The 26860-nt window shown below is 39.3% G+C and overlaps 1 protein-coding gene across 6 annotated transcripts; it reads left to right on the top strand.

Annotated features, from left to right (window-relative positions):
* The first annotated feature begins 6051 nt into the window (after positions 1-6051).
* Positions 6052-19538, top strand: LOC144458332 (uncharacterized). Of its 6 annotated transcripts, none has more exons than XM_078161580.1 (14): positions 6052-6247; positions 8269-8568; positions 13956-14276; positions 14421-14720; positions 14815-15126; positions 15236-15520; positions 15706-16005; positions 16100-16411; positions 16520-16804; positions 16976-17302; positions 17516-17824; positions 18181-18480; positions 18625-18773; positions 18978-19538. In XM_078161580.1, the coding sequence occupies exons 2-14, from the start codon at positions 8301-8303 to the stop codon at positions 18984-18986; spliced, it is 3477 nt and encodes a 1158-aa protein (XP_078017706.1). In that variant the 5' UTR covers positions 6052-6247; positions 8269-8300; the 3' UTR covers positions 18987-19538. The 6 variants fall into 6 exon arrangements, with proteins under 6 accessions (XP_078017706.1, XP_078017703.1, XP_078017705.1 ...); XM_078161577.1 differs by lacking the exon at positions 6052-6247 and adding an exon at positions 6383-6540; XM_078161579.1 differs by lacking the exon at positions 6052-6247 and adding an exon at positions 6567-6734.
* Positions 19539-26860: the final 7322 nt, after the last annotated feature.

Below are 26860 nucleotides of genomic sequence, written 5' to 3'. Positions count from 1 at the left end.
ACAGGGCATCATGATGATTTTGGAACGGACTTCGGAACAATGGGTTCAATATGGTCGGAACAATGGGATGTCAAACCAATGGGCTGTTGGACCAATGGGCAGTTCCCACCGTGGGTTCCTCTCTCACCTCAAAGCACTCACAGACGGCCCAGTCCTCCCACCCAGCAGCAGTCAGAGCAGGAGATGGTAACCCCTTCACATCCAGACTGCAAGTGAATCGCTCATGCGCGGAACCGCCGCTGGCTGATCCCGACCTGGTTTACAGTCAGGGCGGGATGTAAATGTAAAATTTCCTTGGTCTAATATAAATCACTGAAAGAAGGTTCATTAGTAGTTCTAAACATATTCAGGGTGATTTTTTACTCAGTTTTTGTCTCTCCCACGACGCTATTCCTCTCTCCTACAGCAGCCATTTCAATTACATGCATATGGACAATTATGCAAATTAGGCGATGACATCATTTAGCAACTTTTAGCGACTTTTAGGACAGCCAATAGCTTCTTTTCTTACTGAGGAGTTGGCAACAGTGAACACATATTAGTTGTCAAATCCTCCTTTCACTTGCCCTTCACTGAGATCCAATTCTCCCATCACAGCCGTCACTTTGACCAGTAGAAACACAGAACGATCTGCTGCCATAGGCAACTGTATGACAACAACACCCCAGCATTTTTAATATTTCCTCTAGGGATGTTACCACACAGAGTAAAAGGGGGAAATGATGGTGTGAAACAGCAGAGGCACTTTGTCAACCTGCTGAGTAACGTTACTGTCATTAGCATCAAGCTAGCAAACAATGTTATTTCTTCATAGCGGAGACAGACATAAAGTAATAACATTAACAAATAGCGGCAGGGCTTTTACTCACCACAACGGCAGAAGCTCCCAGCTTCCTGAATTTGTTTCAAATTAAAAGCCCCTTATAACCTCGGCTGAGAGAATCCCTCCATTTTCTAAATAGGCTTCTATTGTGAAAAATTTGTAGGAACTTGGTTGTGGAGGATACAGTAGCTTGAATGTTTGCGTACGGTGCTTCAAATGTAGCTCCTGCCATCTGCTGACGCTTTTAGGTGACTACAACATGTTGGCTGGCACGTGAACAGACACAGTGACTCAGGTGATAGTAAAAGTAATAAAAATAGGACAAGAATAACCCGATGACATGAAAGACGACTGGTCCGGGGATAATTGGTGAGTACCATCGTGTAGTGTGTCATGTCTTGTAGCGAGCCACAAGCTTCATGACTTCTTTTGGACTGATAGGTTTAACGTTATCTCCATTATTAGAACCAAAAGACAGTCGTTGCTGTTTCGGAGCTGAAGGACCAGCGCTCTAAAAGTAACGGTGGCTTGTTTGAAAATTTACTTAAGTATTTGATTACTCAAACAGCACACTAACGTGTTAGGTTACTCATTACTGCAAAAAGTAATGAAAGTACTAGCCAACTCTGATTAGAATACATTGTCTGGGCACCATGGATATCAGCACAAACTTAAAACCCAAAATGTCAACCTCACTGTGGCCGTAAAGAAAAATTAAAGGGGCCCACCAAAGTCAGTAAGATCAATTCTCAAGCAATCATGAATGTACAATATGTCAAGACAATCTATCAAGTAACTGTTGAGATATTTAAGCCTGGATCAAAGCAATGGAGTGCAGACAGTCTCATATGGAGCCATGGTGCTAGCACGGCTAAAAATGTCATACGAACATCTCTTGTGGTAAATAATCATGAAGTTAATATTTAACTAAAGCTTTGACTTTTCCTCAACAGTTGGAAAACCAATGTAGGGATGGACAACATAGGATTTTATCATGGGTCGCAATATAAAACACTCACAATAAGTCAATCATGATGAGTTTCCATTAGCAGGACAATTGTCAAGTATGACGTCCAGAAGTACCCAGTGAGTTTGGGCTCAACATTAACTTTGCCTAGAGCAAGTAAACTCGTTTTTTGGGAAAAATGGAATGCCTTGTGCAGATGCCTGATTGTGCACGTCAAAAATGAATGTGATGGCTAATATAACATAATCTGCAAATAAACTGTGCACTGTTTGAGTTTTAAACAGTTTTAAGCATTTTTTGACGCAACAAACATCTTAAAGAGAAAACTGATGTTTTTTGGTCAAACCATCCTCGTTTATCTGTTTATAATGTCAGCAGTGTCAGACAGGAGCTCAGCTGCAGAGGCTGGTTATAGTTATTAACTTCCTTTTACAAGCAAGATTATGAGCCTACAGCCACAGTAGAAGCTCTGTAAATATGTACCATGGTGCTGCTGTGTCACTATGACAATGTTAGTACGCTGATGTTTTACATGTATATTGCTGTGTTCACCATCTTAGTTACAATGTCAGCATGCTATAGGGCTGTCACTTTTTTATTCAAAATGCGATCATTCGTTTGAGAAAAGTTAATTTTAAAACTGTAATGCCTGTTTGAATTTGAAATGTACAGTCTGTGAGTAAAACAGACCATTTATTTACAGTCTATTAGCGCAATAGACAGTTTCTAATCATGCATTGATCCAGTTCATCATAACACCTCTAATTATTATAGCACAAATACAATGATCTCTAGGGCTGTCCCCTGACTAAGAACTTTCCTGCAATCTTTGCAAAATCATCACATCTCAGTTTAGCTATGACTGTTGAGTAAAGGTGTGTGTCTTTAAAATTTGTATTTTCTTTTGTTCTAGATCAATTTCCAACCTTCCAGGCAGCCAGACATAAGTTAAAGCCTGTACACTATAAAGGTAGATGTGCAGACTTGAATTAAACACATATGCTAAGTTTCATAGTTGCATACTGCACATTAAAACTAGTGGTGGGAATCAACTCACAATACAATACTATAACAATATGTTGCCCACAATGACGAAGGTATTACAATACTGCAAATCTTTGACACTCGATATACTGCAAGATAATCTTCTACAAAACACCATGATATCTGTGTAACTAAGGAAGACAAAATACTCGGAAATTCGAAAATGACTAGTCCGTACCCATTGGTAGCTTTGTCACCTTCTACCTATGGCAATCTTCAATGCCTATGTGCAGTTTCACAGAGATTGACCGTCAGTGAGTAGAAAAATGTGGGACAGACAGAATGACTGACTGGCAGAATGACACACTGACAGTTTCCGTGATTATGTACAGCATACCATACCATGACTTAGTCATACCAAAAAAAAACCAAAAAAAAAAAAACATTCGGCCACAGGGGGAGCCACAGCGATCGGTCGCATTTTAGCCATTTTTAAGCATTTTTCTGTTGTTATAGCGCCACCCAGTTGCCAATTAGAGTTACATTTCTCCAGTCACCTTGAGGCGTCCTGTTCTACAGATCTACCAAATTTAGTAAAAATCCATATGGCGGTTAGGCCAAGATAACAAATTAGTTCTGTAGTGCCCCCATTTTGGTTGATGGGGTCAATAATGGAGGGGTCCCTTCAGATTATGCGTGGTCATATGCCTACAAAGTTGCGTGGTGATCGGTGAAACCCTTGAGATGTTATACACCTTTATGTGATGAGCCACGCCCTCCGCAATATTCATTGCCTTATAGAAGCTCAGTTTTAGTAAGTTTTCCAACTTTTGCCAAGAGGGAACTTTAGATATTGGTCCCTAGATTATGTTCACCGAGTTTTATACAGATCGGTCAAACTTCCTAGGAAGAGATCGATTTGACGTGTTTTTCAAAAAATTCAAAATGGCACAAAATCTATGTAACCGGAAGTTATGTGTTCTTGGGGCAACTTTGTTCCTCATGAGGAGAGGCATCTCTGTGCAAAGTTTCATGTCTCTACGACATACGGGGCATGAGATATGCCCATTCAAAGTCTGCAATTTCAATCGGTTGCTATAGCGCCCCCGTTTGGCCAATTGATGTAATATAGCTACATTCGCATCCTCCCATGACCCTCTACCACTGTGCCAAATTTCACATGGATTGACCAAGTCAGTGAGGAGAAAAACGTGGAACAGACACACAGACACACCCACAGATAGAGTTTTCACCATTATATAGTAAAGATGTATTTATTCACTGCATTATGGTGTCAGGTTCACGGAATTTGGCAACTGAGATGAAACAATGCACAAAGAAGTGCATATAGTCTTAGCTAAGTACTTCTTTGATGGCCACTTTATTAGGTACACCTTGCTCGCACCTGTTGGACCCCTTTTGCCTTCAGAACTGCCTTAATTCTTCATGACATAGATTCAACAAGGTGCTGCAAACATTCCTCAGAGATTCTGGTCCATATTGACATGATCACATAGGAAAAAGCAAGCACTCTCAAAATAAATACGGCCAAAAACAATGAAAAAGAGAAAAACAAATATCATTTGAGAGTGGTGGCGTTTCTCCCTTTTCCATATTGACATGATGGCATCACACAGTTGCTGCAGATTTGTCAGCTGCACATCCATGATGCAAATCTCCCTTTCCACCACATCCAGGCCACTGGAGTACAGTGAACTCATTGTCGTGTTAAATAAACCAGTTTGAGATAATTTCAGCTTTGTGACATGGTGCGTTATCCTGCTGGAAGTAGCCATCAGAAGATGGGTACACTGTGGTCATAAAGGGATGGACACAGTCAGCAACAATACTCAGGTAGGCTGTGGTGTTTAAACCATGCTCAGTTGGTACTAAGGGGCCCAAAGTGTGCCAAGAAAATATCCCCCACACCATTACACCACCACCACCAGCCTGAACCGTTGATACAAGGCAGGATGGATCCATGCTTTCATGTTGTTTACACCAAATTCTGACCCTACCATCTGAATGTGGCAGCAGAAATCCAGACTCATCAGACCAGGCAACGTTTTTCCAGTCTTCTGTTGTCCAGTTTTGGTGAGCCTGTGTGAACTGTAGCCTCAGTTTCCTGTTGTTAGCTGACAGGAGTGGCACCTGGTGTGGTCTTCTGCTGCTGTAGCCCATCTGCTTCAAGGTTGGACGTGTTGTTGGTTCAGAGATGGTCTTCTGCAGACCTTGGTTGTAACCAGTGGTTATTTGAGTTACTGTTGCCTTTCTATCATCTTGAACCAGTCCGGCCATTCTCCTCTGACCTCTGGCATCAACAAGGCATTTTCACCCAGAGAACTGCTGCTCACTGGATATTTTCTCTTTTTGGGACCATCCTCTGTAAACCCTAGAGATGGTTGTGTGTGAAAATCCCAGTAGATCAGCAGTTTCTGAAATACTCAGACCAGCCCGTCTGGCACCAACAACCATGCCACGTTCAGAGTCACTTCATTCACCTTTCCATTCTGGTGCTTGGTTTGAACTTCAGGAGGTCGTCTTGACCATGTCTACATGCCTTAAATGCATTAAGGTGCTGCCATGTGATGGGCTTATGAGCTATTTGCGTTAACGAGCCATTGAACAGGTGTCCCTAATAAAGTGTGTCCAAGTGTAAAAAATAAACCCAGCAATAAACTTAGTAACACTGGAAGCCATCAGGGATATACAAGGAAGCTTTCATTAATATATAGGCTGACTTATATTTGTGGTGGCGTTAGCCGTTTTCTCCATGACGAGATCAGGATGATGAAGAATCAGGTGGCTATGTTTGTTGTGTTGCCTGTGAACTAAACTTGTAAGACAGTTATTGCATATTGTGTGGTCTTCATCGATTTTGTTTGTCCCATCTGTTGTTAAAGGCGAAACCTGAATGGTGCAGGGAATCTGTTTAGAGCAACTGCAGGTTTAAAAAAAATATATAAATACTTGGCGACAGTGTATTAATATCACAAGAGGAAGTAATATGATATATTCCTGTAATGACATTTTGTCCCACCTCTAATTAAAATGGACTAAAACATTGGATACCTCCAGGGTGGACAATACAGCTGATTGAAGTTGGTATGATAATTCAAGTGAAGCGTAACAGAGCTCTACATCACTAAGTTATATCAAGCTTAATAGTAATGTGGCTGAATCAAGGTCATGCTGCAGGAACTGGAGCTGACAGGAGGGTCTGATAAAGGGGAAGTGTTCACCAACCGTTGACAAACAGACCTCATTTTATGTAACCCAGACCACAGGAAATGAATATCTCAAGGGAAGTGGTTAATAAATATTACAGTGGGAATTGCTTAATCAGTGAAACGTGTCCTTTTCTTGCTTTAAACAACATTTTTGGTATTTGTATTAGAAGCAGATTGTAGTATGTCATTGTGACGAGTACTTTGACTACTGGGGGAAAGGAACACAAGTCACAGTGACTTCTGGTGAGTAATGATCAAATGTATTTCGAGTGAAAAGAATTCAACATTTTTCTGTTGTTTTTTTTTAATTAAAATTGTGTTGATTTTACTGCACTTAAAGTGGGATCTAGTCTGCAGCAAAAACAAGAGCTCAGGCTAAATGTTAGGCATAATCAGTGGTTTACTGAACAAGTACATTCATTTATTAGATGTTAGACGCTGCAAAGTATTTTTGTACTAAAGCGCAATTGAAATCTATCACTGTGACTACTACTTTGACTACTGGGGAAAAGGAACAACCGTGACCGTCACATCAGGTAAAAAATAACTTTATTTGTCTTCATATTAAAAGTGTAGTATTTATACTTTTTAATAGAACATATTTAGACCTCGGTGGCGTCAACGGCATCTTTAAGGTGCTTGTTTTTGTATGTTGGATGTATTGACATATGACACTGTGACGATGCTTTTGACTACTGGGGGAAAGGCACGACTGTCACAGTCACATCTGGTAAGCCACTTTTATTTTTCTTTCTCTGTTGTGTACGTTTTGATTTAAACACAGAATTGGTATTTTCTGAGAGATCAAGTTGTGACACCTTGCAGTTCTTTCCTTTCTGGGATACTGTATGTTAAATGTGTCGTAATTGGTGGACTCGATCCAAATTTCGGTTGTGAAAATCAGGTTTTGTTCCATTTTCTGAAACCTTATTTCCAAAAACCAAGGTTAATATCTTGTAGGGTAGATTGCGAGAAAATAATCGACTATGGACAGTGTAGATATTAGGGAACAGGTTTTTGTATGCAGTGGTTGGTAATTTGTTGAACTGTGACTACGCTTTTGACTACTGGGGAAAAGGCACCACGGTCACCGTCACCTCAGGTATGTAATCTTAATATTTCTGATTAGAGAAGGAATTTTGTAATCCCATTACTAAAATATTTATTAAAAGTTTCATGTCGTCACAACTGTTGGCCGGTAATAAGAAAGCCAAACGGTGTTCTGTAGCCTGACGATGAATTTGTGAAAAGCTTCAAACTATTAAGTTCAGTTGGAACTTAGGTCTGTTGACGGGGACATATTTTATTTTGATTTTATCTGGTGCCGATACCAAATTGTATGACATGAAGTAATGGGATATTACGGTAATGAGTTTTTGTGAGAAGTGTGAATTGGCTCTCTTAACTGTGACAACTGGGCTTTCGACTACTGGGGAAAAGGCACCATGGTAACAGTGTCATCAGGTAAGATTTGTACTGTTTAAAACCTACAGCAGGATATTTTTCATTTTTTAAATTTCATGTTTAAATTAATTTCTAAATGTGTCAAGTCTCACTTCAAAAGTAAAACATTTTAATACAGTATGTACTGTGAAAAGTCAAACAGCAATATTCTCAGTAGGACACACTGGTGTATTTTATGGCTAGTGTATTCTGGGTTATTTAAGTGTATTGTATAAGTTAGTGGGATCAATTAAATATCAAGGCAGACTTTTTGAGCGGGCCATTAGGTGTAGCCTTTTGATACTAACAGATAAGTAGATTCAGCACTGTGCTACTACGCTGCTTTTGACTACTGGGGAAAGGGTACAATGGTAACTGTTTCATCAGGTAAGAATTCTCTTTAATCTCGTACACAACTGCTGAATTTGGCATAAAGTAGTAATTTTTGCAACAATAAGACGTCAACTCATTTAATGGATGGTAACCGAATTTATAGCGTCATCACTTCAATTTAAAAAATGACTTGTGATTACTGTCAAAGTTGTGTATTTAAAATTGTTTATTGATTTGTATATTCACTAACAAAAATGACTCATACTATTATTGAGTGAGGTGAACAAATAACAGCATTAAATAACTGAAATAGGGAAAGTCTCTGTATGGAGGACAAATGATAAAAGTTATCACCTTCAATGTGCTTTTTTACACTGCTGATCTACCCAGTTGTCTTCTCAGTTTTAACTCATGCTTGGTAAAAAAAAGTCTGTTATGTTGTTTTTAATTTTGGTAGTTTAATTACATGTATGTTTTTACTTTCTCAGCCACTCCAAATGCACCAACTGTGTTTCCTCTGATGCAATGTGGTTCTGGGACTGGAAACACGGTCACTCTTGGTTGCCTTGCCACCAGCTTCACACCCTCCTCACTGACCTACTCATGGAGCATAGTAAATGGGGCTGCCTTGACAGACTTCATTCAGTACCCTCCAGTACTGAAAGACAACCTTTATACTGGAATAAGTCAAGTCAAAGTGAGAAAACAGGACTGGGAGGCCATGAAATCCTTCAGATGTGATGTGACACATACAGCGGGAAATCAACATGTTATTATCACAAAGCCAAGTAAGCCCTATGCTAAGTCTTAAAAATGTCTTTTTTAATTGTTGATTTGAAATCTAGTAGTTTTGCATGTTGGAAATGTTGACATATTTTATAATTATGCAACAATTTAAAGGGTTTTTAATTCAGTTTCTTAATGATGCAATTTTGTAATAATAACTAATTAATAATGTCATACTAAATTAAGGTAGATTACAGTATGAAACAGAATATCTTCAGTCAGAGAAAGTTTGACATTTTACAATGCAGTAAACAAAGTGCTACAAGGCTACTCATGATAAGGATAAAATATTAAGTTCTTTTCAAGATAATTTGGTGATCTATGTCAAATAACAAAGTTAATTTAGAAGTTAAAAAACCTTTTGTTGTCATAATAATTTAACAATAATCACATTTGTACAGCACAATCTGTGCTATAAATGCAGCTTTAAATGCTTTCAGCAAAAACCTAAAGGTAGACAAAAAAGGACAGGGACAACACAATAATAATAATCATCATAATCATTTAGTTATTATCAATAATGCATTCATAAATGTTATTGATGTAGGACTAAAAAGTTCATCTCTTTTACTTGATTTTGTTGAGTTTTCCTGAGACATGTTATTAGAGGCAGACTTTACCAATTTAGCCCAAACTGCTTATGTTCAAAATTGTGACGGGATTTTTTTTATTTTTTTAAATGCTTCAACAAATCATTTAAAAGGAACATGAACACAGAGAAGAGCATCAAACTAAAATACAACTGTTATCAAATTAAATTTGTGTGAAATCTCCTTAAATGTTTTTAATGTTAGAATCTGTAAGCAAACCAAACAGTGAGGTGGAATGAGAAGGCTGAAGCTCAGCTGCTGACTCAGTCGATTTTATTCCTGGCTAATTTACTGTATGTCTTCTGCATCTGTCCGAGAATAGATTATTGCTATGTGTGCTGCTTCTTTCCATCTATCTGTTTAATCCTGGTTCCTCCTAACGTCTGCCTCCAGTTTAACTGTATGTTGATGACTAACATTCACTCTGTGTTCGCTTGCCCAAACACTCAATGTATATGCAGAAGCGAGCATTAAAGCTCTGCTGTTAAATTATGTAATTTTCTTACCATGAAAATCTTTTCTTTTTGACTCTTTCTGCACAATTTAGTAACAAGCCACAAATTATGTCAATTAGAGGAGTGGAATCACTATGTGCATACGTGTGTGCAAGTTACATAACATACAGTAGTTCAGTGAAGTCATAAACTCAGTTATAATCTAAGTCTATAGTAAATCTAGATTACATGAGCATTGTAGCACATTGTTCACCTTTGCTTCTGCATATATATACATAAATGATTCCTTGCTTCTGCATACATATATTTGTGTATATGTTTGTTTTTCAGGGGATTTATATCAGTTGCCAACTCTTAAAGTAATGACCTGCTCTGATGAGGGCACCGAGACTACCCTCTCCTGCTTTGCCAAAGATTTTTCACCAAAAGATTTTGAGTTCAAATGGCTGAAAAATGAAGCAAAAATCACCACTGGAATAACCAACATCAAAACACCTTTTGATGAAAAAAAGGCAGAGAATGGAACACTGTACAGTGCAGCAAGTTTTCTGACAGTGCCATCAAGTGAGTGGGCTCCTGCCATTACGTATACATGTGAGTTTACGGGGAAAGGTGAACAAGGTCCAACGTATGTGAATTCATCTGCGACCAAAGACATTTGTACAAATGGACCTGGTGAGTAAATTGCTACTTTTTCTTTGAAATATGTGTGTACTGTAAATATAATTTCAATTCTTGTAATTTTGCAGCCATTTTTATTCAATAATTGTTTAATAATTCCTCATTTAACAGGTATATGCGTGGAAGCAGATGTGGAAGTAACGATCATAGAACCAACAATGAAGGACTTCGTTTTAAACGGAAAGGGAGATGTAATATGTCAAGTCAAGATAAACAAACCATCTGTCCAAAAGATTTTCTGGGAGACCCATGATGGAAAAGACATACCTGATGCTGTTCCAGTGAAGCCCCCTGCAGGACATAAAGGTACATACGTCGCTTTACTTCCCATCACATTTGAAGAATGGAGACGGGGGGAAAAGTTCATCTGCATTGTTGAACATGAAGACTGGATAGAGCCACGTAAGGAAATCTACAAAAGGACGATTGGTAAGAAGAATAATCAACAATTGTGCACTAAAAGCCTGTGTTTAATTCCTCTTGTCATGCCATCAAACATGTTAAGGAGTGTAAGTTCTAAGTGTATTTTGTAGCAGAGATTTTGTACAGTACTGTGGGAACTTTTATCTGTGGCAGGAGCCCTAATTGTTCTCTCATGTTGCAGGAGGACCACCTCAGCGTCCTTCAGTTTTTATGCTACCTCCACTAGAACATATTAAAACAGAAACCGTGACCCTGACTTGCTATGTGAAAGACTTCTTCCCTCGGGAAGTTTATGTGTCTTGGCTTGTCGATGACAAGGAAGCAGACTCAAAATACAAGTTCCATACCACAACGCCTGTAGAAAATGATGGATCATATTCTGCCTATGGTCAGTTAACCCTCACCCTCCAGCAGTGGAAAAATGATGACACTGTGTTCAGCTGTGCAGTTCACCATGAATCTGTGGTCAACACAACTAGAGCTATTGTCAGGTCCATCGGGCACAGAACATTTGAAAAAACCAACATGGTCAACCTCAACATGAACATCCCTGAAACGTGCAAGGCCCAGTAGATGTTATTCTGTGTCGCTGTGTCTTCTGCTGTTTGTTGTTTAATGTTTGTTGCTTGTGATATGACACTGTGTTTGTCTTTTTAATGCAGATTCAAAATCAAAATAAAAAAAAAGCACTTTGCAACTCTGTTGATGTATGTCGCATGCTGTTCACGTCTTTATTTAATCAAGCTACATGTTTATTGTGTGTAGTGTCTCAGTGCTATCCTAATGCAACACAAATTAGGTGTAGCTGTCACTATGTACTAACAACATCATACTGCATTCACTAAAATCACACCACCACTACCCCACTAACTTCAGGCACCAATTTCATTATATAAATCCTACTTGTTCATTGTTATTTGTAGACAGAGCATTAACACTGTTTGTGTGACTCGTCTGTGTATGTGTGTTTCCTCTACTGGGTCTTGCACCCCCAACGATAGACAGATGATTCTCTAAAGTCTCACTCGGGCTGTGTGGTCTCTTAGTCAAATGATAACTGATTCACAAGCCAAGTCATACATGCCACACCAATGGTGGGGTCTTTCAATGGTGGGGTCGCTGTACAACAATAATAATGTAGTAACTGATTAACGAGGCATACGTCAGCAGGACTGTTCTTCTCCTTTGTGGTTTTCTATTTTATACTTAGACTGACTGACTGACTCATTCACTAATTAAATCCACTCCAACCTGTGAGGTTATAAAACGTATTACCCTACTACAGGAAATTAATAGAGTTAGGTCATTGTCTCATGAGCTACTGTGCAAAGCTGGGTTTGTTCTAAGTATTAACTGAATGATTGCTATACACTAGAATTATGGAATGCGGAGGTCGACCAAAACAACAGCGACACAGAGACAGATAAAGACAACATGGTAACCACAGCCATCACCTTCATCCTCCTCTTCCTTATCACTCTGCTGTTCACCATCGGAACCACTGCTTTCAAGGTAATAATGAGTTTATATCTTAAAGTTATGCAAAGACACCTGAGTAAGCAGTTTCATGTATTCAAACAACACAGATGGGTTGGTAGAACTCCTTTTACATGAGAAGTGACAAATAGGATTATAATGATCATCATGACGCATCATAACTACCACAGTAAATATCATTATGCATTATGACTACATCTTGTTGCTGTTACTTTATTTACCACTCTGACCAACAACTAAAATGATTGGCCTGTCTTTTCACATATTATTCTTTTACTTTATACGACTATTTTTAAAGTGCATGCAGAAAAAGCTCAACTATTAGTGATGCATGCATGTTCAGGTGGTGGACACAAAAGCAGCAACAACTGTGCAAGTGAATGCTTTGAAATATCATAAACTTAAAATAAAAATCACCTTCATGAAGCAAGAGTTTTAAAGAATTTACTAAAGAGATGTTGAATCAACTCTGTGGTAACCTGTGGTTCATTTAGTTTAATTTATTTATTTATTTATTTATTTATTATTATTAAATGTTTATATTTATTTATTTTACTTAATATGTATTATTCTCTAGTTACTTAAAATTCCAGGGCTATGATATTGAACTGAATTACATTTTGCAGGTGTTGCTGTTATTGTGTGTTAAATATTATCCCAAAATCTTCTCATAGGTTACTAGAGCTCAATTAACTTAATAAATAAGTGTAGCAAACTACAGCAGAAGCCAGCTGTAACACTTTGCTTGTCAAATGCTGAAACATTTATTTTACAATAATATTAAAGCATATCTTTTGTTTTTTTCTGTCTTTTCAGATTAAATGAAACAAGATGAACTTTCTGTAAAAAAAAAAAAAAGTTTTTTCTCCACACATTTGTTCTTATAAACTAATAGTCTTGCATGTAAGTAAGCACAATTGTCCTTTTTCATTTTAATTACAAAAGCTTTGTCTTTTTGAAAATAAATTTTTAAATGAATATAACCACTGAAGTTGCTCCTCCAACTTTTTTCTCCTCCAGTAGTGCTGTAGTTTCATCTATAAAGGTTTAACACATACATCTCACGACAATACTAATTCTTTTTTTCTAGTTCGTTAAAAAGTATTTTAAAGTATTTTATGATGTAACATGTTGTTGTGTTGGTCATATCCCCAGCACCTGGAATCAGCAGCCTATGTTTGACTCAATCATGTAAATTTTAGGTTTTACAGTTGGTTAGCTCTCCAGTCTATTATTAATAGACTTGAGAACTAAAACCTTTAGCAAAATCATGAGCAATCTATGTGAACACACATGTAAACTGATATGAGATATTTAAATGCGCTCTCTGTTTCTCTTACTGGCACAACCACACCTCACACCTGGTGTCTGTGATGCACTGTTGCTCTCTGCATTCTTTCAATTCTGTATTTTGGTACTTTTTCGGGACCTGGGTGTTACTCAATGCTTCCGCTTGCTGCTTGCCTTGCTCACTCTGCCCTGTCATGCTGTGACATCTGTGCAACAGACCTCCAGCCCTGTCTCCACCTGACTTTAAGACACCAGACACTGTAAAAGTACAACTCTGCCATCTAGCCTCAATACAAAGATATGACACTTAGAATTGAGCCAGCACAATTGGTTACTTGATCAAAATCTCAAGGTACGTATAACTACAAACTGCAATCAGCTCTTATTTTACAAATGTCTACATCCAATGTTTACAATGAGTCAAGTAATGAAATGATCTCTTCTCTATCTCAGAAGAGCGGGTTGTGCCTCCAAACATCACATTACACCCTGTCTGGGACAATGTCCCTGTCAGGGCCTCATCAGTCAGACTTGTCTGCACCCTAAGTGGCTACTTTCCAGACAAACTAAGTGTGGAGTGGAAGCGGGACAACCAACATCTAAAACCTGCCAAAAGCCCAACGAAGCTGCAGAGTGCGGACGGAACGGGGAAAACCTTCAGTCTAACCAGTGAGATTGAGCCAAAAACAACAGAGTGGGAACGAGGCTCAAATTTTACATGCAAGTCAACTCACAAAGATCAGGAATATAAAAAAACAATAAGCATTTGTCAAAGTAAGTATTTACAGCTAACTGTCTCACAGCACAGTATAAATTTTTCTGAAGCATCATCAATGTTTTATGATAAACTGAATGGAGAAATACATTGACAAGTTTTAACAAGATGAGTATGTTTGGACAAACACTTTTTTCCTGTAGTCCATGAAAGCGCCCCTCCCTCCATCCATGTGGAGATTCCCAGCTTCAAGACAGTAATGATGGCAACAGGATCCACCGTGAAAGCAACATGTTTGGTCCGCTCTGATTTTGACGCCAAGTTGACCTGGCGGATTAATGGGGAAGATGCAACACATGTCCAAGTGACGCAGGACAAAAACTCAACATATATATTCAGTACTGTGACGGTTTCTTCAACTGAGTGGAAAAAAATAAAGTTAATAACATGTAAAGCTGAACATCAGTGCTTCTCACCCACTGAGAAGACTGTGAATGTTGCAGGTAAGATGACTACACAACATGAAAATCAGACGTCTTGTCACAGCAAATCACCCAGAAGAAAAAATTCTGCATTCCTCCTGTCTGTATCATCCAGGGCCTGCAGTCACAACTCCTGTGGTCACGATCAGGAGATCTCTTAATGAATTGCTGAAGGGGAACAGTGCTGTGCTGGAATGTGACGTCACAGGACTCTCATCACGTGACCTGTACATCACTTTTCAAGCTGGCACCTCTGACATCTCTGAAAAACTGTATGTTGATCTTCCTGAAGCCCCAGGCCTGCATTCAATCAGTAGAAGCTTCCCTGTCCCGCCAGAGCACTTGAAGAAAGACAAAAGTTTCACCTGCAAAGTGTACCAAGGCTTCTCTGTGGCTTTTACATCAAACTCCATTGGAAATATTTTTGGTAAGAGTGTTACTCTTCATTCCCTTCATGACTGTTCATTTCCCATTTCACAGTCAAATAATCTCTAAAGAGACTATTTCACTGATAGACTGATTCCTTCTTAATTTAGCGGACCCGTCAATGAAACTTCTTCTGGCCCCCAGTGAAGAGTCAGGATCACAGACACTCGTATGCTCTGGACGGGGCTTCAACCCTCAAATTCAATGGTCTCCTGAGTCTCAGCAAAGAGCTCCATCAACTAATGACATCAGCATGGGTGCAGATGGGCGTGTGACAGTGACCAGTCAACTTCAAATCACTCACAAAGAGTGGAGCACAGGGAAGGTCTTCACTTGTCAAGTATCAGACAAGTCCCTGGGCAAAAACATCAGAAAGAACATCAGCCTCTGCTCAGGTACAACTAAGTGAAGAGTCACAACCCCAGCTGTCTACTGACAACATTGTGACTGACCTGAAAATTGTTTTTGACAGACTTTGAAGTCAGTGTAGTCTGAATTTGATCAAGCATCTTTTACATATACATAGTTCGCTCAGTATTCTGGTATTGCTTCATGATTCTTTTTCCTTGCTCCCTGTCAGCTTATTCAAGAGCGCCTCCCTCCATCCATGTGGAGATTCCCAGCTTCAAGACAGTAACGATGGCAGGAGGATCCAACGTGGAAGCTACATGTTTAGCGCGCTCTGATTTTGACGCCAAGTTGACCTGGCGGATAAATGGGGGAGATGCACCACGTGAACAAGTGACGCAGGACAAAAACTCAACATATATATTCAGTACTGTGACGGTTTCTTCAACTGAGTGGAAAAAAATAAAGTTAATAACATGTAAAGCTGAACATCAGTGCTTCTCACCCACTGAGAAGACTGTGAATGTTGCAGGTAAGATGACTACACAACATGAAAATCAGACGTCTTGTCACAGCAAATCACCCAGAAGAATAAATTCTGCATTCCTTCTGTCTGTATCATCCAGGGCCTGCAGTTACAACTCCTGTGGTCACGATCAGGAGATCTCTTAATGAATTGCTGAAGGGGAACAGTGCTGTGCTGGAGTGTGACATCACAGGACTCTCAGCACGTGACCTGTACATCAGTTTTCAAGCTGGCACCTCTGTCATCTCTGAAAAACTGTATGTTGATCTTCCTGAAGCTCCAGGCCTGCATTCAATCAGTAGAAGCTTCCCTGTCCCGCCAGAGCACTTGAAGAAAGACAAAAGTTTCACCTGCAAAGTGTACCAAGGCTTCTCTGCGGATTTTACATCAAACTCCATTGGAAATATTTTTGGTAAGAGTGTTACTCTTCATTCCCTTCATGACTGTTCATTTCCCATTTCACAGTCAAATAATCTCTAAGAGACTATTTCACTGATAGACTGATTCCTTCCTAATTTAGCGGACCCGTCAATGAAACTTCTTCTGGCCCCCAGTGAAGAGTCAGGATCACAGACACTCGTATGCTCTGGACAGGGCTTCAACCCTCAAATTCAATGGTCTTCTGAGTCTCAGCAAAGAGCTCCATCAACTAATGACATCAGCATGGGTGCAGATGGGCGTGTGACAGTGACCAGTCAACTTCAAATCACTCACAAAGAGTGGAGCACAGGGAAGGTCTTCACTTGTCAAGTATCAGACAAGTCCCTGGGCAAAAACATCAGAAAGAACATCAGCCTCTGCTCAGGTAAAATAAAAGCATAATCCATAATCATAATTTTGCATTAAGTGTAGAATAAATAATCTTCATTCACACTGTTTCTGAGTCATCCATTAAGCTTTTAAGACATTTTTTCTCATCATCATTACTTGACAGGTGTTGCATTTTCTCCATCTTTAATGTCACAATGTTTTTCAGTAACTCCAGCATCATCTCAGGTGGTTGGCGTACATGTTCAGGGACCGCCACCACAGGAGCATCAGTACAAGGGACAGGTGACTGTCACGTGTCTGCTGGTCGGCCCTTCTCTTGATGATTTCTCCGTCACCTGGAAAGTAGATGGGAAGAAATATTCCCAAAATGTCCATAGGGAGCCACCAGTGAGTCGCAACAATGACACGGAGACAATGCGGAGCACCATCAGTGTGTCAGCGGAAGATTGGCATGCACATAAACGAGTGTCTTGTGAGGCAAAGCACCGATGTTCCAACAAAGGCTACAAGGACTACATAAGCAAAAGCAGAGGTAGTGCTGTGCATAAAAACCAATACCTTATACCTGTTTCTGCATATGTAGAGTGTTTAACATAGATTAAGAAGGCAAGATTGCATCAGAAACTCTCCATAAAAAATAGTATTCTCCTTGACATTTGTGACGGCTGTGAATGACAAAATTATGAGACTGAAATGGCAACAACTGCAGCTGTATTTACTTTTGTCTTTTTTTATGTTTCTCAAGAGCTGCATCCACCAGCAGTGAAGATAATAGAACCGGCTGCCTCTGACCTGTCTACGTCTAACTTCCTCACACTCATTTGCCTCGTGTCTGGATTTTTCCCATCTAACATCATAGTGTACTGGGAGGAGAATGACCAGAGACTCCCTTCAACTGTCTACACCAACAGTCCTGCATGGAAATACACAGGGAGCAGCACTTATTCAATGAGCAGCAGACTAAATACATCAAAAACTGAGGACAAGGAGTCTACGTATTCTTGTGTTGTCAGACATGAGTCATCTTTTGAGAGCACTATAAAGGATGTGTATGGTGAGCTGAAATTAGCATTTAGTGAAAACTGCATTTCACTGGATTTGTTCATTACATCAAAGAGATAAATCAAGCCAAACCTAAGAATCAGTGTTGGGGCCAATTCGGATATATTTAGCTGATCATATCAGCTAAAATAAAACTGATCAAACTTTGATCCTTTCCTTACTGTACACTGTGTTTTCTCCACCTCAGCCTGCCCTCTATGTTGCTCAGGAGCAGTTGTGCAGAGAAGCATATCGCTTTAGGGAATTTTTATGAAAGCATTTAAGTACAAAAGTTCTTTGACTTTTCTTGCTCTGTGACCTTCCCCACACAGAAATTCATTAAATTCTTTTTCTGACTATTTTCCTCAGCCTCAGTGACCCATAGCAAACCTTCAGTTACCTTGCTCCAGGGCTCTGGTGAACTTGTGTGCCTGGTGTTTGGCTTCAGCCCTGAGTCCATTAACATCACCTGGTTTCTTGATGACACTGGGGAACTGCTGGAATACAACACTAGTGAACCACACAGAGGCCCAGACGGAAAGTTCAGCATCCAAAGCCACCTTCGTCTGTCCAAAGCCAGCAGGTTCCTTGGGGCAGTCTTCACCTGCAGGGTGACACATGCAAACACCATTTTAAACACCACCCTATCCCTGGATGTATCCAACCCAGGTGCTAGTTTGTCCATTGATCCACATCTTACTTACACATTAAATATTGAACATACAAGGTTATTAGGAATTTCTCTTTGTATGTCCAGTGTGACAAAGTCAATGTAATGGTTAACTAACAAATCTCATTTTGATTGTCTCACAGAAATCTTAGAGGACTGTAATTTCTTAGATGACATCAGGCATACTGATGTCAACCACAGCAAAGGTGTGGACAGCTGGTATATGGCTTTCGCCTTCCTCCTTTTCTTCCTCATATCCCTCATCTATGGTGTCCTTGCTACCATGATTAAGGTAAGAGACAACAATTGGTATTTTAAAGTAATCTTCCAATACTGTAGTTCACTTGTATGGTTGTAATATCCCTGTTATAATACTGCCTTTATTTTGGAAGGCTGATATGTTTCAATAGTTTGGATTTAGCCTTTTTACATATATATTCTTACACACAAAAAACTGTCACCAATTCCTGACACATTCCCTGTTTTTTTCTTGTAGACTAAATGATGATGATCTCACAGGACAGATCCCATTCTGTGATCCAAATATGTGACCTGAGGATTTCTGATGGCATATGGTTTTACTAGTTTTAAAGTTTGATTGAATCTTTTTTTTTTTTTTTTTTTTTTTTTTAAGATATTTTTTGGGGTTTTTTAGCCTTTAATGTATAGGACAGACAAGTGTGAAAGGGGGAGAGAGAGAGGGAGTGACATGCAGCAAAGGGCCACAGGCTGGAGTCGAACCCGTGCCGCTGCGGCAACAGCCTTGTACATGGGGCGCCTGCTCTACCACTAAGCCACCGACACCCCAAGTTTGATTAAATCTATTATTATTATTATTATTTTTTTAATGGAACTGGTTTGTACTGTATTCATTTATTTTTTGCATGTATGTTATATATTTGGTGTGACTTGTATGTGGTGCATTAATAATAAATAATGAAGCGCTGAATTCTAATTTTAAGATTCAAATGCTAATGTAATGAGCAAATATTATATCACTGGACTTGTTGCATTTACAAAAAAATAAATAAATAAAGAGTGAAATATTTCAAGGACAGTTTGTCATAATCTCTGATTTACTTTTCAGGGAAATGCTTTATACTCAATATACCATGTCACAATACCAGCACCCCTGCATTACTCAGATTGTCCACTAGAGTGAGACAAAGCTCCACATGCAGCTGTGGTGACTTGCCACCTTTAAGTCAAACACTAGTTGTGTAGTAATTTCAGGATGGTGACAGGTTTGAACTGGACGTACTAAGTGGTATGATACAGAGATGTATTCACTTGAAAACACACACAGAGACTGTTTTTATATCTCATCTCCTCTCCATACATACACACACAGAGTCACTGTAAATGTGTGCACACTCTTGAGTTGGAGCTGCGTGTTTATGTCTGCATTTTTGTACCTTGTGGGTTTAAAGGAATTCACATCTGGGAGGGATGACACTAAGCACATTCAGGTGGACTACTGGCTACCTCTGGAGTGATCTGGCACTGTGTGTGCCCTGATTGGCTGGGGACCCGGTGGCAGCCAGCCCAAATCTGTGACGCTGTTGCTGGGATGGAGTCACAGCATGCTGCTGCCAGTCTAAGTGCCAAGGCACTGGCAACAGGGAAGCAGGGCGCCATGCCCAGCAGGCTGCCTGAGAGCGTCTCCCTGTCTAACACCCCCATACCCTCCCATCCTCTTATGCCAAGCCTCCCTCCCTCTGGGTCCTTGCTTGACCCCTTCTGTGTGTCCATATAAATCAGGGACAAGTAACACCCAAACATCCTCACACATATAGGAAAACTTTTCTCTCTCTACAACTGCTGCTGAGGCAGAGCGAGGTACTCAACCGCAAACTGCCCAGTGGACCAGTGGCCGACACTCGACGGCTGTGGTTTTACTGAGAAGCTTGCAGTGCTAAACATGTTAAACTGAATATGAAATAGGGCTGAAAAAAAGCAGGTAAGCCACAACCAGCATTACCTAGGAAAAACAGTTGTATCTAATAGAAAGATTGATCTCATTTAATCTTAAAGTTCTCAAGAGAGAAGCAGACTGTCGAACAGACAGACCTTTCTGTGACATGTCCTTTTAAACCACAAGGAAACAAAGGAAAATATAAGATGGGAAAAAGATATGCAAGAACAAGTTTATCATCAATAAACAAATGATGTCATTCTAATGATCATTACAGTATTATCACTGTTATTACTTTCATGATCGACATCATCTTCATGCCATCTTAAAAGTTCACATGCACACACTCTGCCTGTTGTTGCTGATAGAGATGAAACAGTTACGGCTTCACAATAAACCGTGACAAAATTCCTGATGGTTCGTATCATCATTTTAAATTCAAATCATTAATAAAGCCGTGTTTGATTACTGCACTTTAAAAAACTTACTGTAAATATTGTCCAGCATCATCAACCAAAGTTAGCAGCAGTCTCACTGACACAGGCGCAGCATCAGTATGGGGAGGCCTGCAGCACGCAAACCCAGTGATGCTCCTGGTCCCTTGTCCTCATCTACAGTGACACAGAAGCAGCATTTTAAAGGCAGACTATTGCTATTGTTAATGCACATATGATATGGTTTTCATATGTTTGTATCAGGTATTGGTTATGTTACTTTTTAATGTCCATGCAAACAATGATAGCAGTGTGTGTCACTACTTTTTACTACATTTTCAGCACATTTTAACAATGTTATGTGATAATTTTGGTCATTATAATCATGATAAAAGAATTTCGTACTGTTTCATCTTTAGTTGTAGATATAGTCTACAGTCGTCACCATTTAGCAAGCGGAGGGGAATTAATTGTCTTCTGAAAAAATGTAAGCCTGATGTAGAGGGATTTGCACAGAGGCCTCCTAAAATGCATTTTCAATTAAATTACCAAATTACTGGAGAAAAAAAGCACACCAAAGCATAAACCTCATCACTGCACCTCAAGCTAAAGCATTCTGATCTCAGTACTCTCTTCCTTCATCTCTCTCTTTATGCCATGTCGCAAAAACATCATAGTGACCAGGTACACCCATCAAGAGGCCAAACCCAGAGTCTAACCAACCACATTATGCCCCTACATAAATACAATACCCAGGTACTCAAGTGCACTGATGCTCTGCTCATGCTGAATAACATGCCATCAAATTAATGCTAGCATGTCTAAAGCTCCCAGCGCCAACCAAATATGCAGAAGAAAAAAGGCAGTTAAAAAAGGCCGTGTTGCAAAACCAGGCATTGCCTTAGCACCTGACCTCAAAGACAAAACAAAGAAGATCTCTGGGGTGAAGTTTGTGTACAGAGTAGTACGACCAGCATGACCCCAATAAAAAAAGATGTGTAGAAAAATGGAGAGCTACAGTTAAACGTACAGCACAGTATGAGCATAACTTGTTCATGCATTAAACGTGTAAGGCAATACATTACACTTAGTGCTATTCCACCACACATGCAGGCTGGTTCAGTCAGCCACAAAAACATAAAATTGTGGGGCATCGGTAGCTTAGTGGTAGAGCAGGCGCCCCATATACAAGGCTGTTGCCGCAGCGGCCCGGGTTCGAATATAACCTATGGCCCTTTGCTGCATGGCGTCATCCCCCCACACACTTACCTGCCCTGTCCAATAAAGGCAAAATGCCCTAAAAAATATCTTAAAAAAAAAAACAAACATAAAATTGAAATAGTATTTGTTTGTATGATGCTTTGGGGTCATTATTGTCTACCTACTAGCAACCAGAGAGTGGTTTATATGAGGGCTTGACCAGATGAATATTCAAGCACAGGTGCATCTCAAAAATTATTGAAAACACCGTTGTGACATTTCAAAGTCTAAAGCAAGGCATGTGTGTTTTAGTTATAAACACTTCCAGCAGGTGGCGACATTCTACTCACCACATTGACCTGTAGGCTGCAGTAGCCTTTACTACGCAGGACATTGTGATATATCACACAGACAGACACAGGTGTAAATAATCAAATTAATGATGGCTGAACAGCATGTGGCTGCTTCAGTTTAAGGGTCATGGTATTATGTGTGCGGCCCCCTGTAAACTGTGCCTAACTGGAACACTTGAGTAAAACAGAGCTACCATTAATCTCGTTAGTAACACCTGTTAGCATCATGAATAAAGCTAGTAACGTTAAAGGGTCAAGCAATTGCACAGCCACACAGATATCCTGTCTATTTTTGTAAGCTGAGACCATTTCCCTCAGAGGAAACAAAGCTTTTACTTACTTTAATTTCACAGATAACAACAATAAATTGTGAAGACAATAAAGCCTCCACAAAATAGCATTTTAGGTCTTGTGTGTGATTTATCCTGGCTTCATATTAGCTCGTCGCTAGGCTCATTTATACAATGTAAAATGCCATAGGCTCGTGCTAATAACGTTAGCATGTCATATTTGTTTGGAAAACATGTTTAGAATGAGACAGTTGTTTTGTCAGTGAACCTTGTGAGTTGTAATGGAGCCGAATTTCGTAACGTTACCTTTGTTAAATGTTGCTGTTGTCTCTGGCTTCAGTTGAGTAGAGGAAATGTCAGTTAGAGGCTAGGCTCATTTATACAACGTAAAACGCCATAGGCTCGTGCTAATAACGTTAGCATGTCATATTTGTTTGGAAAACATGTTTAGAATGAGACAGTTGTTTTGTCAGTGAACCTTGTGAGTTGTAATGGAGCCGAATTTCGTAACGTTACCTTTGTTAAATGTTGCTGTTGTCCCTGGCTTCAGTTGAGGAGAGGAAATGTCAGTTAGACGCTAGGCTAATTTATACACTGTAAAATGTCGTAGGCTTGCGCTAAAAACATTAGCATGTTGTATTTATGGAGAAAATGTGTCCAGATAAAGACAAGTGTTTGTCTGTGAATGCCGCGAGTTATAGTGAAGCTGATTTGTGTACTTACGTTTGAAATGATCTCTATCGAGCCATGTTTAATGTGTGTTTAATGTGTGTTTCAGGTGTGTTCTGATTTTTTTTTTTACAGTCTATGGTTTTGACTCAACTAAATTTTATAGCACTTCACAGAAAACCTGCAGCGGCGCCAACTAGTGGTTTGGAGGTGTAACTGCGGGTGTGGTGGTGGCCACAAGCGTAGGCTACATCTGAGCTTAGAGTTGCAGCTCACCAAGCAATAGCATGTTAGCCGCCTATCACATGAAGAGGACATTTAAACTTAAAAACATTTCAACTTCAGCTCCTCTGACAAAACATAATTAAGCAATATCACACGAGTGCCTAAGACAATTACAGCCGTGACCATATAGGCTACAGTAGCCTACAACATCACGACCTAGAGTGTGATATTGCTTTTATACAACAGTTCAACAACAGCTTAAACAGCAATGCTGAGTAAGGAAATGTTAACGAAAGGTGATGAAATAAATTATTTAAGTATGTTATGTAGCTCAGCGAAAAAAAACAGTTCCCTCAGTCTGTTGCCAGGCAACGCAGCACACACGCTGGGAACTCACAAGTTACTTTGTATTTACATTGATCTGCAACTATGTAACTTCGTCCAGTTCGGCTGATGAAACGTTGGCAAACCTGGATGTTGGCACGGCCGGATTCAAACACACCTGGAGGTCTGCACTGAAGAGTCCTGGCTTCCCTTTTCCTCATCCTCTCCTGACGACCACTCATAATTTAATTCAAATGTAATTTTGGGGGAAATATCCATCTTCTTGGTGTAACGCTATAGTGTCAGTTTGCGTCAATGTAGCGAGTGTGACAGTTGGTTAATTAACGGTTGCATTTATATTTATAACACCTGTGAGCAGAGTGATTTTACTGTTTACACTTTTCTAAATTGTTCAACATTAAACTTCACAAGTAATTAGCCTAAGTAAATCCAGTTAAACTGTCTTCAAAAGTCAGATATCTGCTCCGAAATGTAATTGTTTAAAAACAAATTTTTGGTATATGTAGCACAAGAATTTTTAACCAGAAAAATGCTAAAAAGTTGAAGCAACAAGCAAAAACACAGCACAGAACTGAAACGTGCAGGATGCCATTGTTTCCATCAAAACAAATGCATGAACTGTGGATTTCATTATCGTTACACAAAATCTCAATTCTGACAAAAAATAACTTCAGAAGAAATGTTGCTGGTCTTTGTTAAACCAAGCAAGGTGATTATCAAACCAAAACCAATGTAATGATATAATAACTTCCAGTTATAACTCTTATTGATAAACAGTACAGTTGGACAGAATCCTCTGCTGAGTAAATAAGCATTATTCAAATCTTACAGTAAAACAAGGATAACAATGACATCAGGTTAAAAATGGAAACCAAATCAAAGTTGCAAGAGATAACGTTACAGTGACGTGTTCAAACTCCAAATACAGTTAGTCACAACAAAAAAATAAAGTTTTGTGGAGAGTGTGAACAAAGGAGGAGTCAATGCAAAACTCAAATATCTTCCATCTCTACTTATCTGACTGCAGAGAGGAGGACAGAGAACAGTGGACACACAGTTTAACATGATGGACTATAGGACAGGACTGCTGCTTTTAACTATCTGCTGGGCAGGTGAAGATTGTCACTGATCTTGAGTTGAATCTGTCTTCAAAAATCTGTGAACTTTTGTCTTGACAGGTGTTGATGGTCAGACTCTGACTCAGTCTGAACCAGTGATTAAAAGGCCTGGAGAATCTCACAGACTGACCTGTACAGCCTCTGAATTCACATTTAGTGACTACTATATGCACTGGATCAGACAGGCTCCTGGAAAAAGACTGGAGTGGGTTGCCAGGATTGAAAGTGGTAGTGGCAGCAGCAAGTTCTACTCTCAGTCAGTTCAAGGCCGGTTCACCATCTCCAGAGACAACAGCAGACAGCAGGTGTATCTGCAGATGAACAGTCTGAAGACTGAAGATTCTGCTGTTTATTATTGTGCTCAATAGCCACAGTGACTGGAGTTGGTTGAGCAGCTGTACAAAAACCTACAGTGCTCACTTTAATTGGCTGGTTTGCTTTGGTTTCAGGCCTTAAGCACAAGTTACCTGTGGACAAATACTGTGTCCTGGACCTGGATTACAGGAAAAGCAGAGACAGAATCACTTTGTTTTGTTCATTAAGCTCTTGTCAGTCTTTATTAAACAGAGTTAATTAAATTTTAGCTTTTCATTTGAACCATATTTTTTACATGTTTGAAATTTTTTAATTCAAATTTCACAATTCAACTTCGTATATTTTCACACTCTTGATAAACTTGGCAGCTTAGACTCAGGAGCAGGTCATCCATCTATCAGAAGATCGATGGTTTAATCCCCACCTCCTCCAGTCTGCATGTCAAAGTATCCTTGGGCATAATGCTGAATCCCAAATTGCTCTTGATTGCTTTTTCATCAGGGTATGAGTGCATTTAAGCTGAACAGCAGGTGGCACCTTGTATGGTAGCCTCAGCCACTAGTGCGTGAATGGGTGAATGTGTCATGTAGTGTTTAAGTGCTTTGAGAGAAGACTAGGAAGGTGCTGGTCTATTCAAAGTATTATGGAAGTAATTACAATCATCCTTTTTCATTTTAATTATAAGAGGCTTGTGTCTTTTTGAAAATACTTTTTTAAAGATAATGACTCATGTTGCTCCTCCTCTTTATTATTTTTTTTATTTTTTTTTTTTATTATTATTGTTTCACCACAAGCTGTAAACATTTAACACCCAATACTCACAACTGTACTTTCCCCCCAAACATTTTACATTTTTGAAAATTAATTAATTATGTTATATGTTGTTATGTTTATCATCTCCCCAGCATCTGGAATCAACAGCCCATGTTTGATTCAGTTATGTAAATTAGGTGATTTCACAGTCGGTTAGCTCTCAAGTCTGTTATTAATAGACTCAGGAACTGAAACCTTTAGCACAGTCATGAGAAACTATGTAAAATCATTGTGAACATCTGTGGACTGATCTGAGACATTTTAATATGCACTTAAAACTGTAACAAGGTCTTGACACAATATGTCCTTTTAGACCAAATGATAGTGATCACAAGACACGTCTGATTTTATTCTCTAAATGTGGACTTTGAGTTTTTTAAGGTATATGGTCTACTGTAATTCATTCAGTGTCTTTTAAAAAAATTATTTAATTTGTAAAAACAATCATTATACTTTATCCATTTTATTTTCTATGTTTCAGTTATTGTTGTGGCATGTATATAGTGTATGTGTTGAAGAGGAAACAAGACAACAATAAATAAATATGACCTGCATCCATCACTTGATTTTGGTGAGGCAGTTGGTCAGGGTGCAGAGAGTTGCAGTGATGGTGGATATAGTACATATGTAGAGTGTGACATCATGAGCAGTGAAGTTTAAGTGGACACCATGAAGACAGATGGTATTATAGAGGGGAAAACA

Source organism: Epinephelus lanceolatus, chromosome 18 (genome assembly GCF_041903045.1).
Source record: "Epinephelus lanceolatus isolate andai-2023 chromosome 18, ASM4190304v1, whole genome shotgun sequence".
NCBI lineage: Eukaryota > Metazoa > Chordata > Actinopteri > Perciformes > Serranidae > Epinephelus > Epinephelus lanceolatus.
This window is presented reverse-complemented; position numbering and strand designations above follow the sequence as displayed.

Bases quoted from the DNA above. Each gene is read 5' to 3' on its own strand.
- LOC144458332 (XM_078161576.1), top strand. The intron at 15,521-15,705 runs GTACAACTAAGT...GCTCCCTGTCAG, and splicing joins GAACATCAGCCTCTGCTCAG to CTTATTCAAGAGCGCCTCCC. The intron at 18,481-18,624 runs GTGCTAGTTTGT...ATTGTCTCACAG, and splicing joins CCTGGATGTATCCAACCCAG to AAATCTTAGAGGACTGTAAT.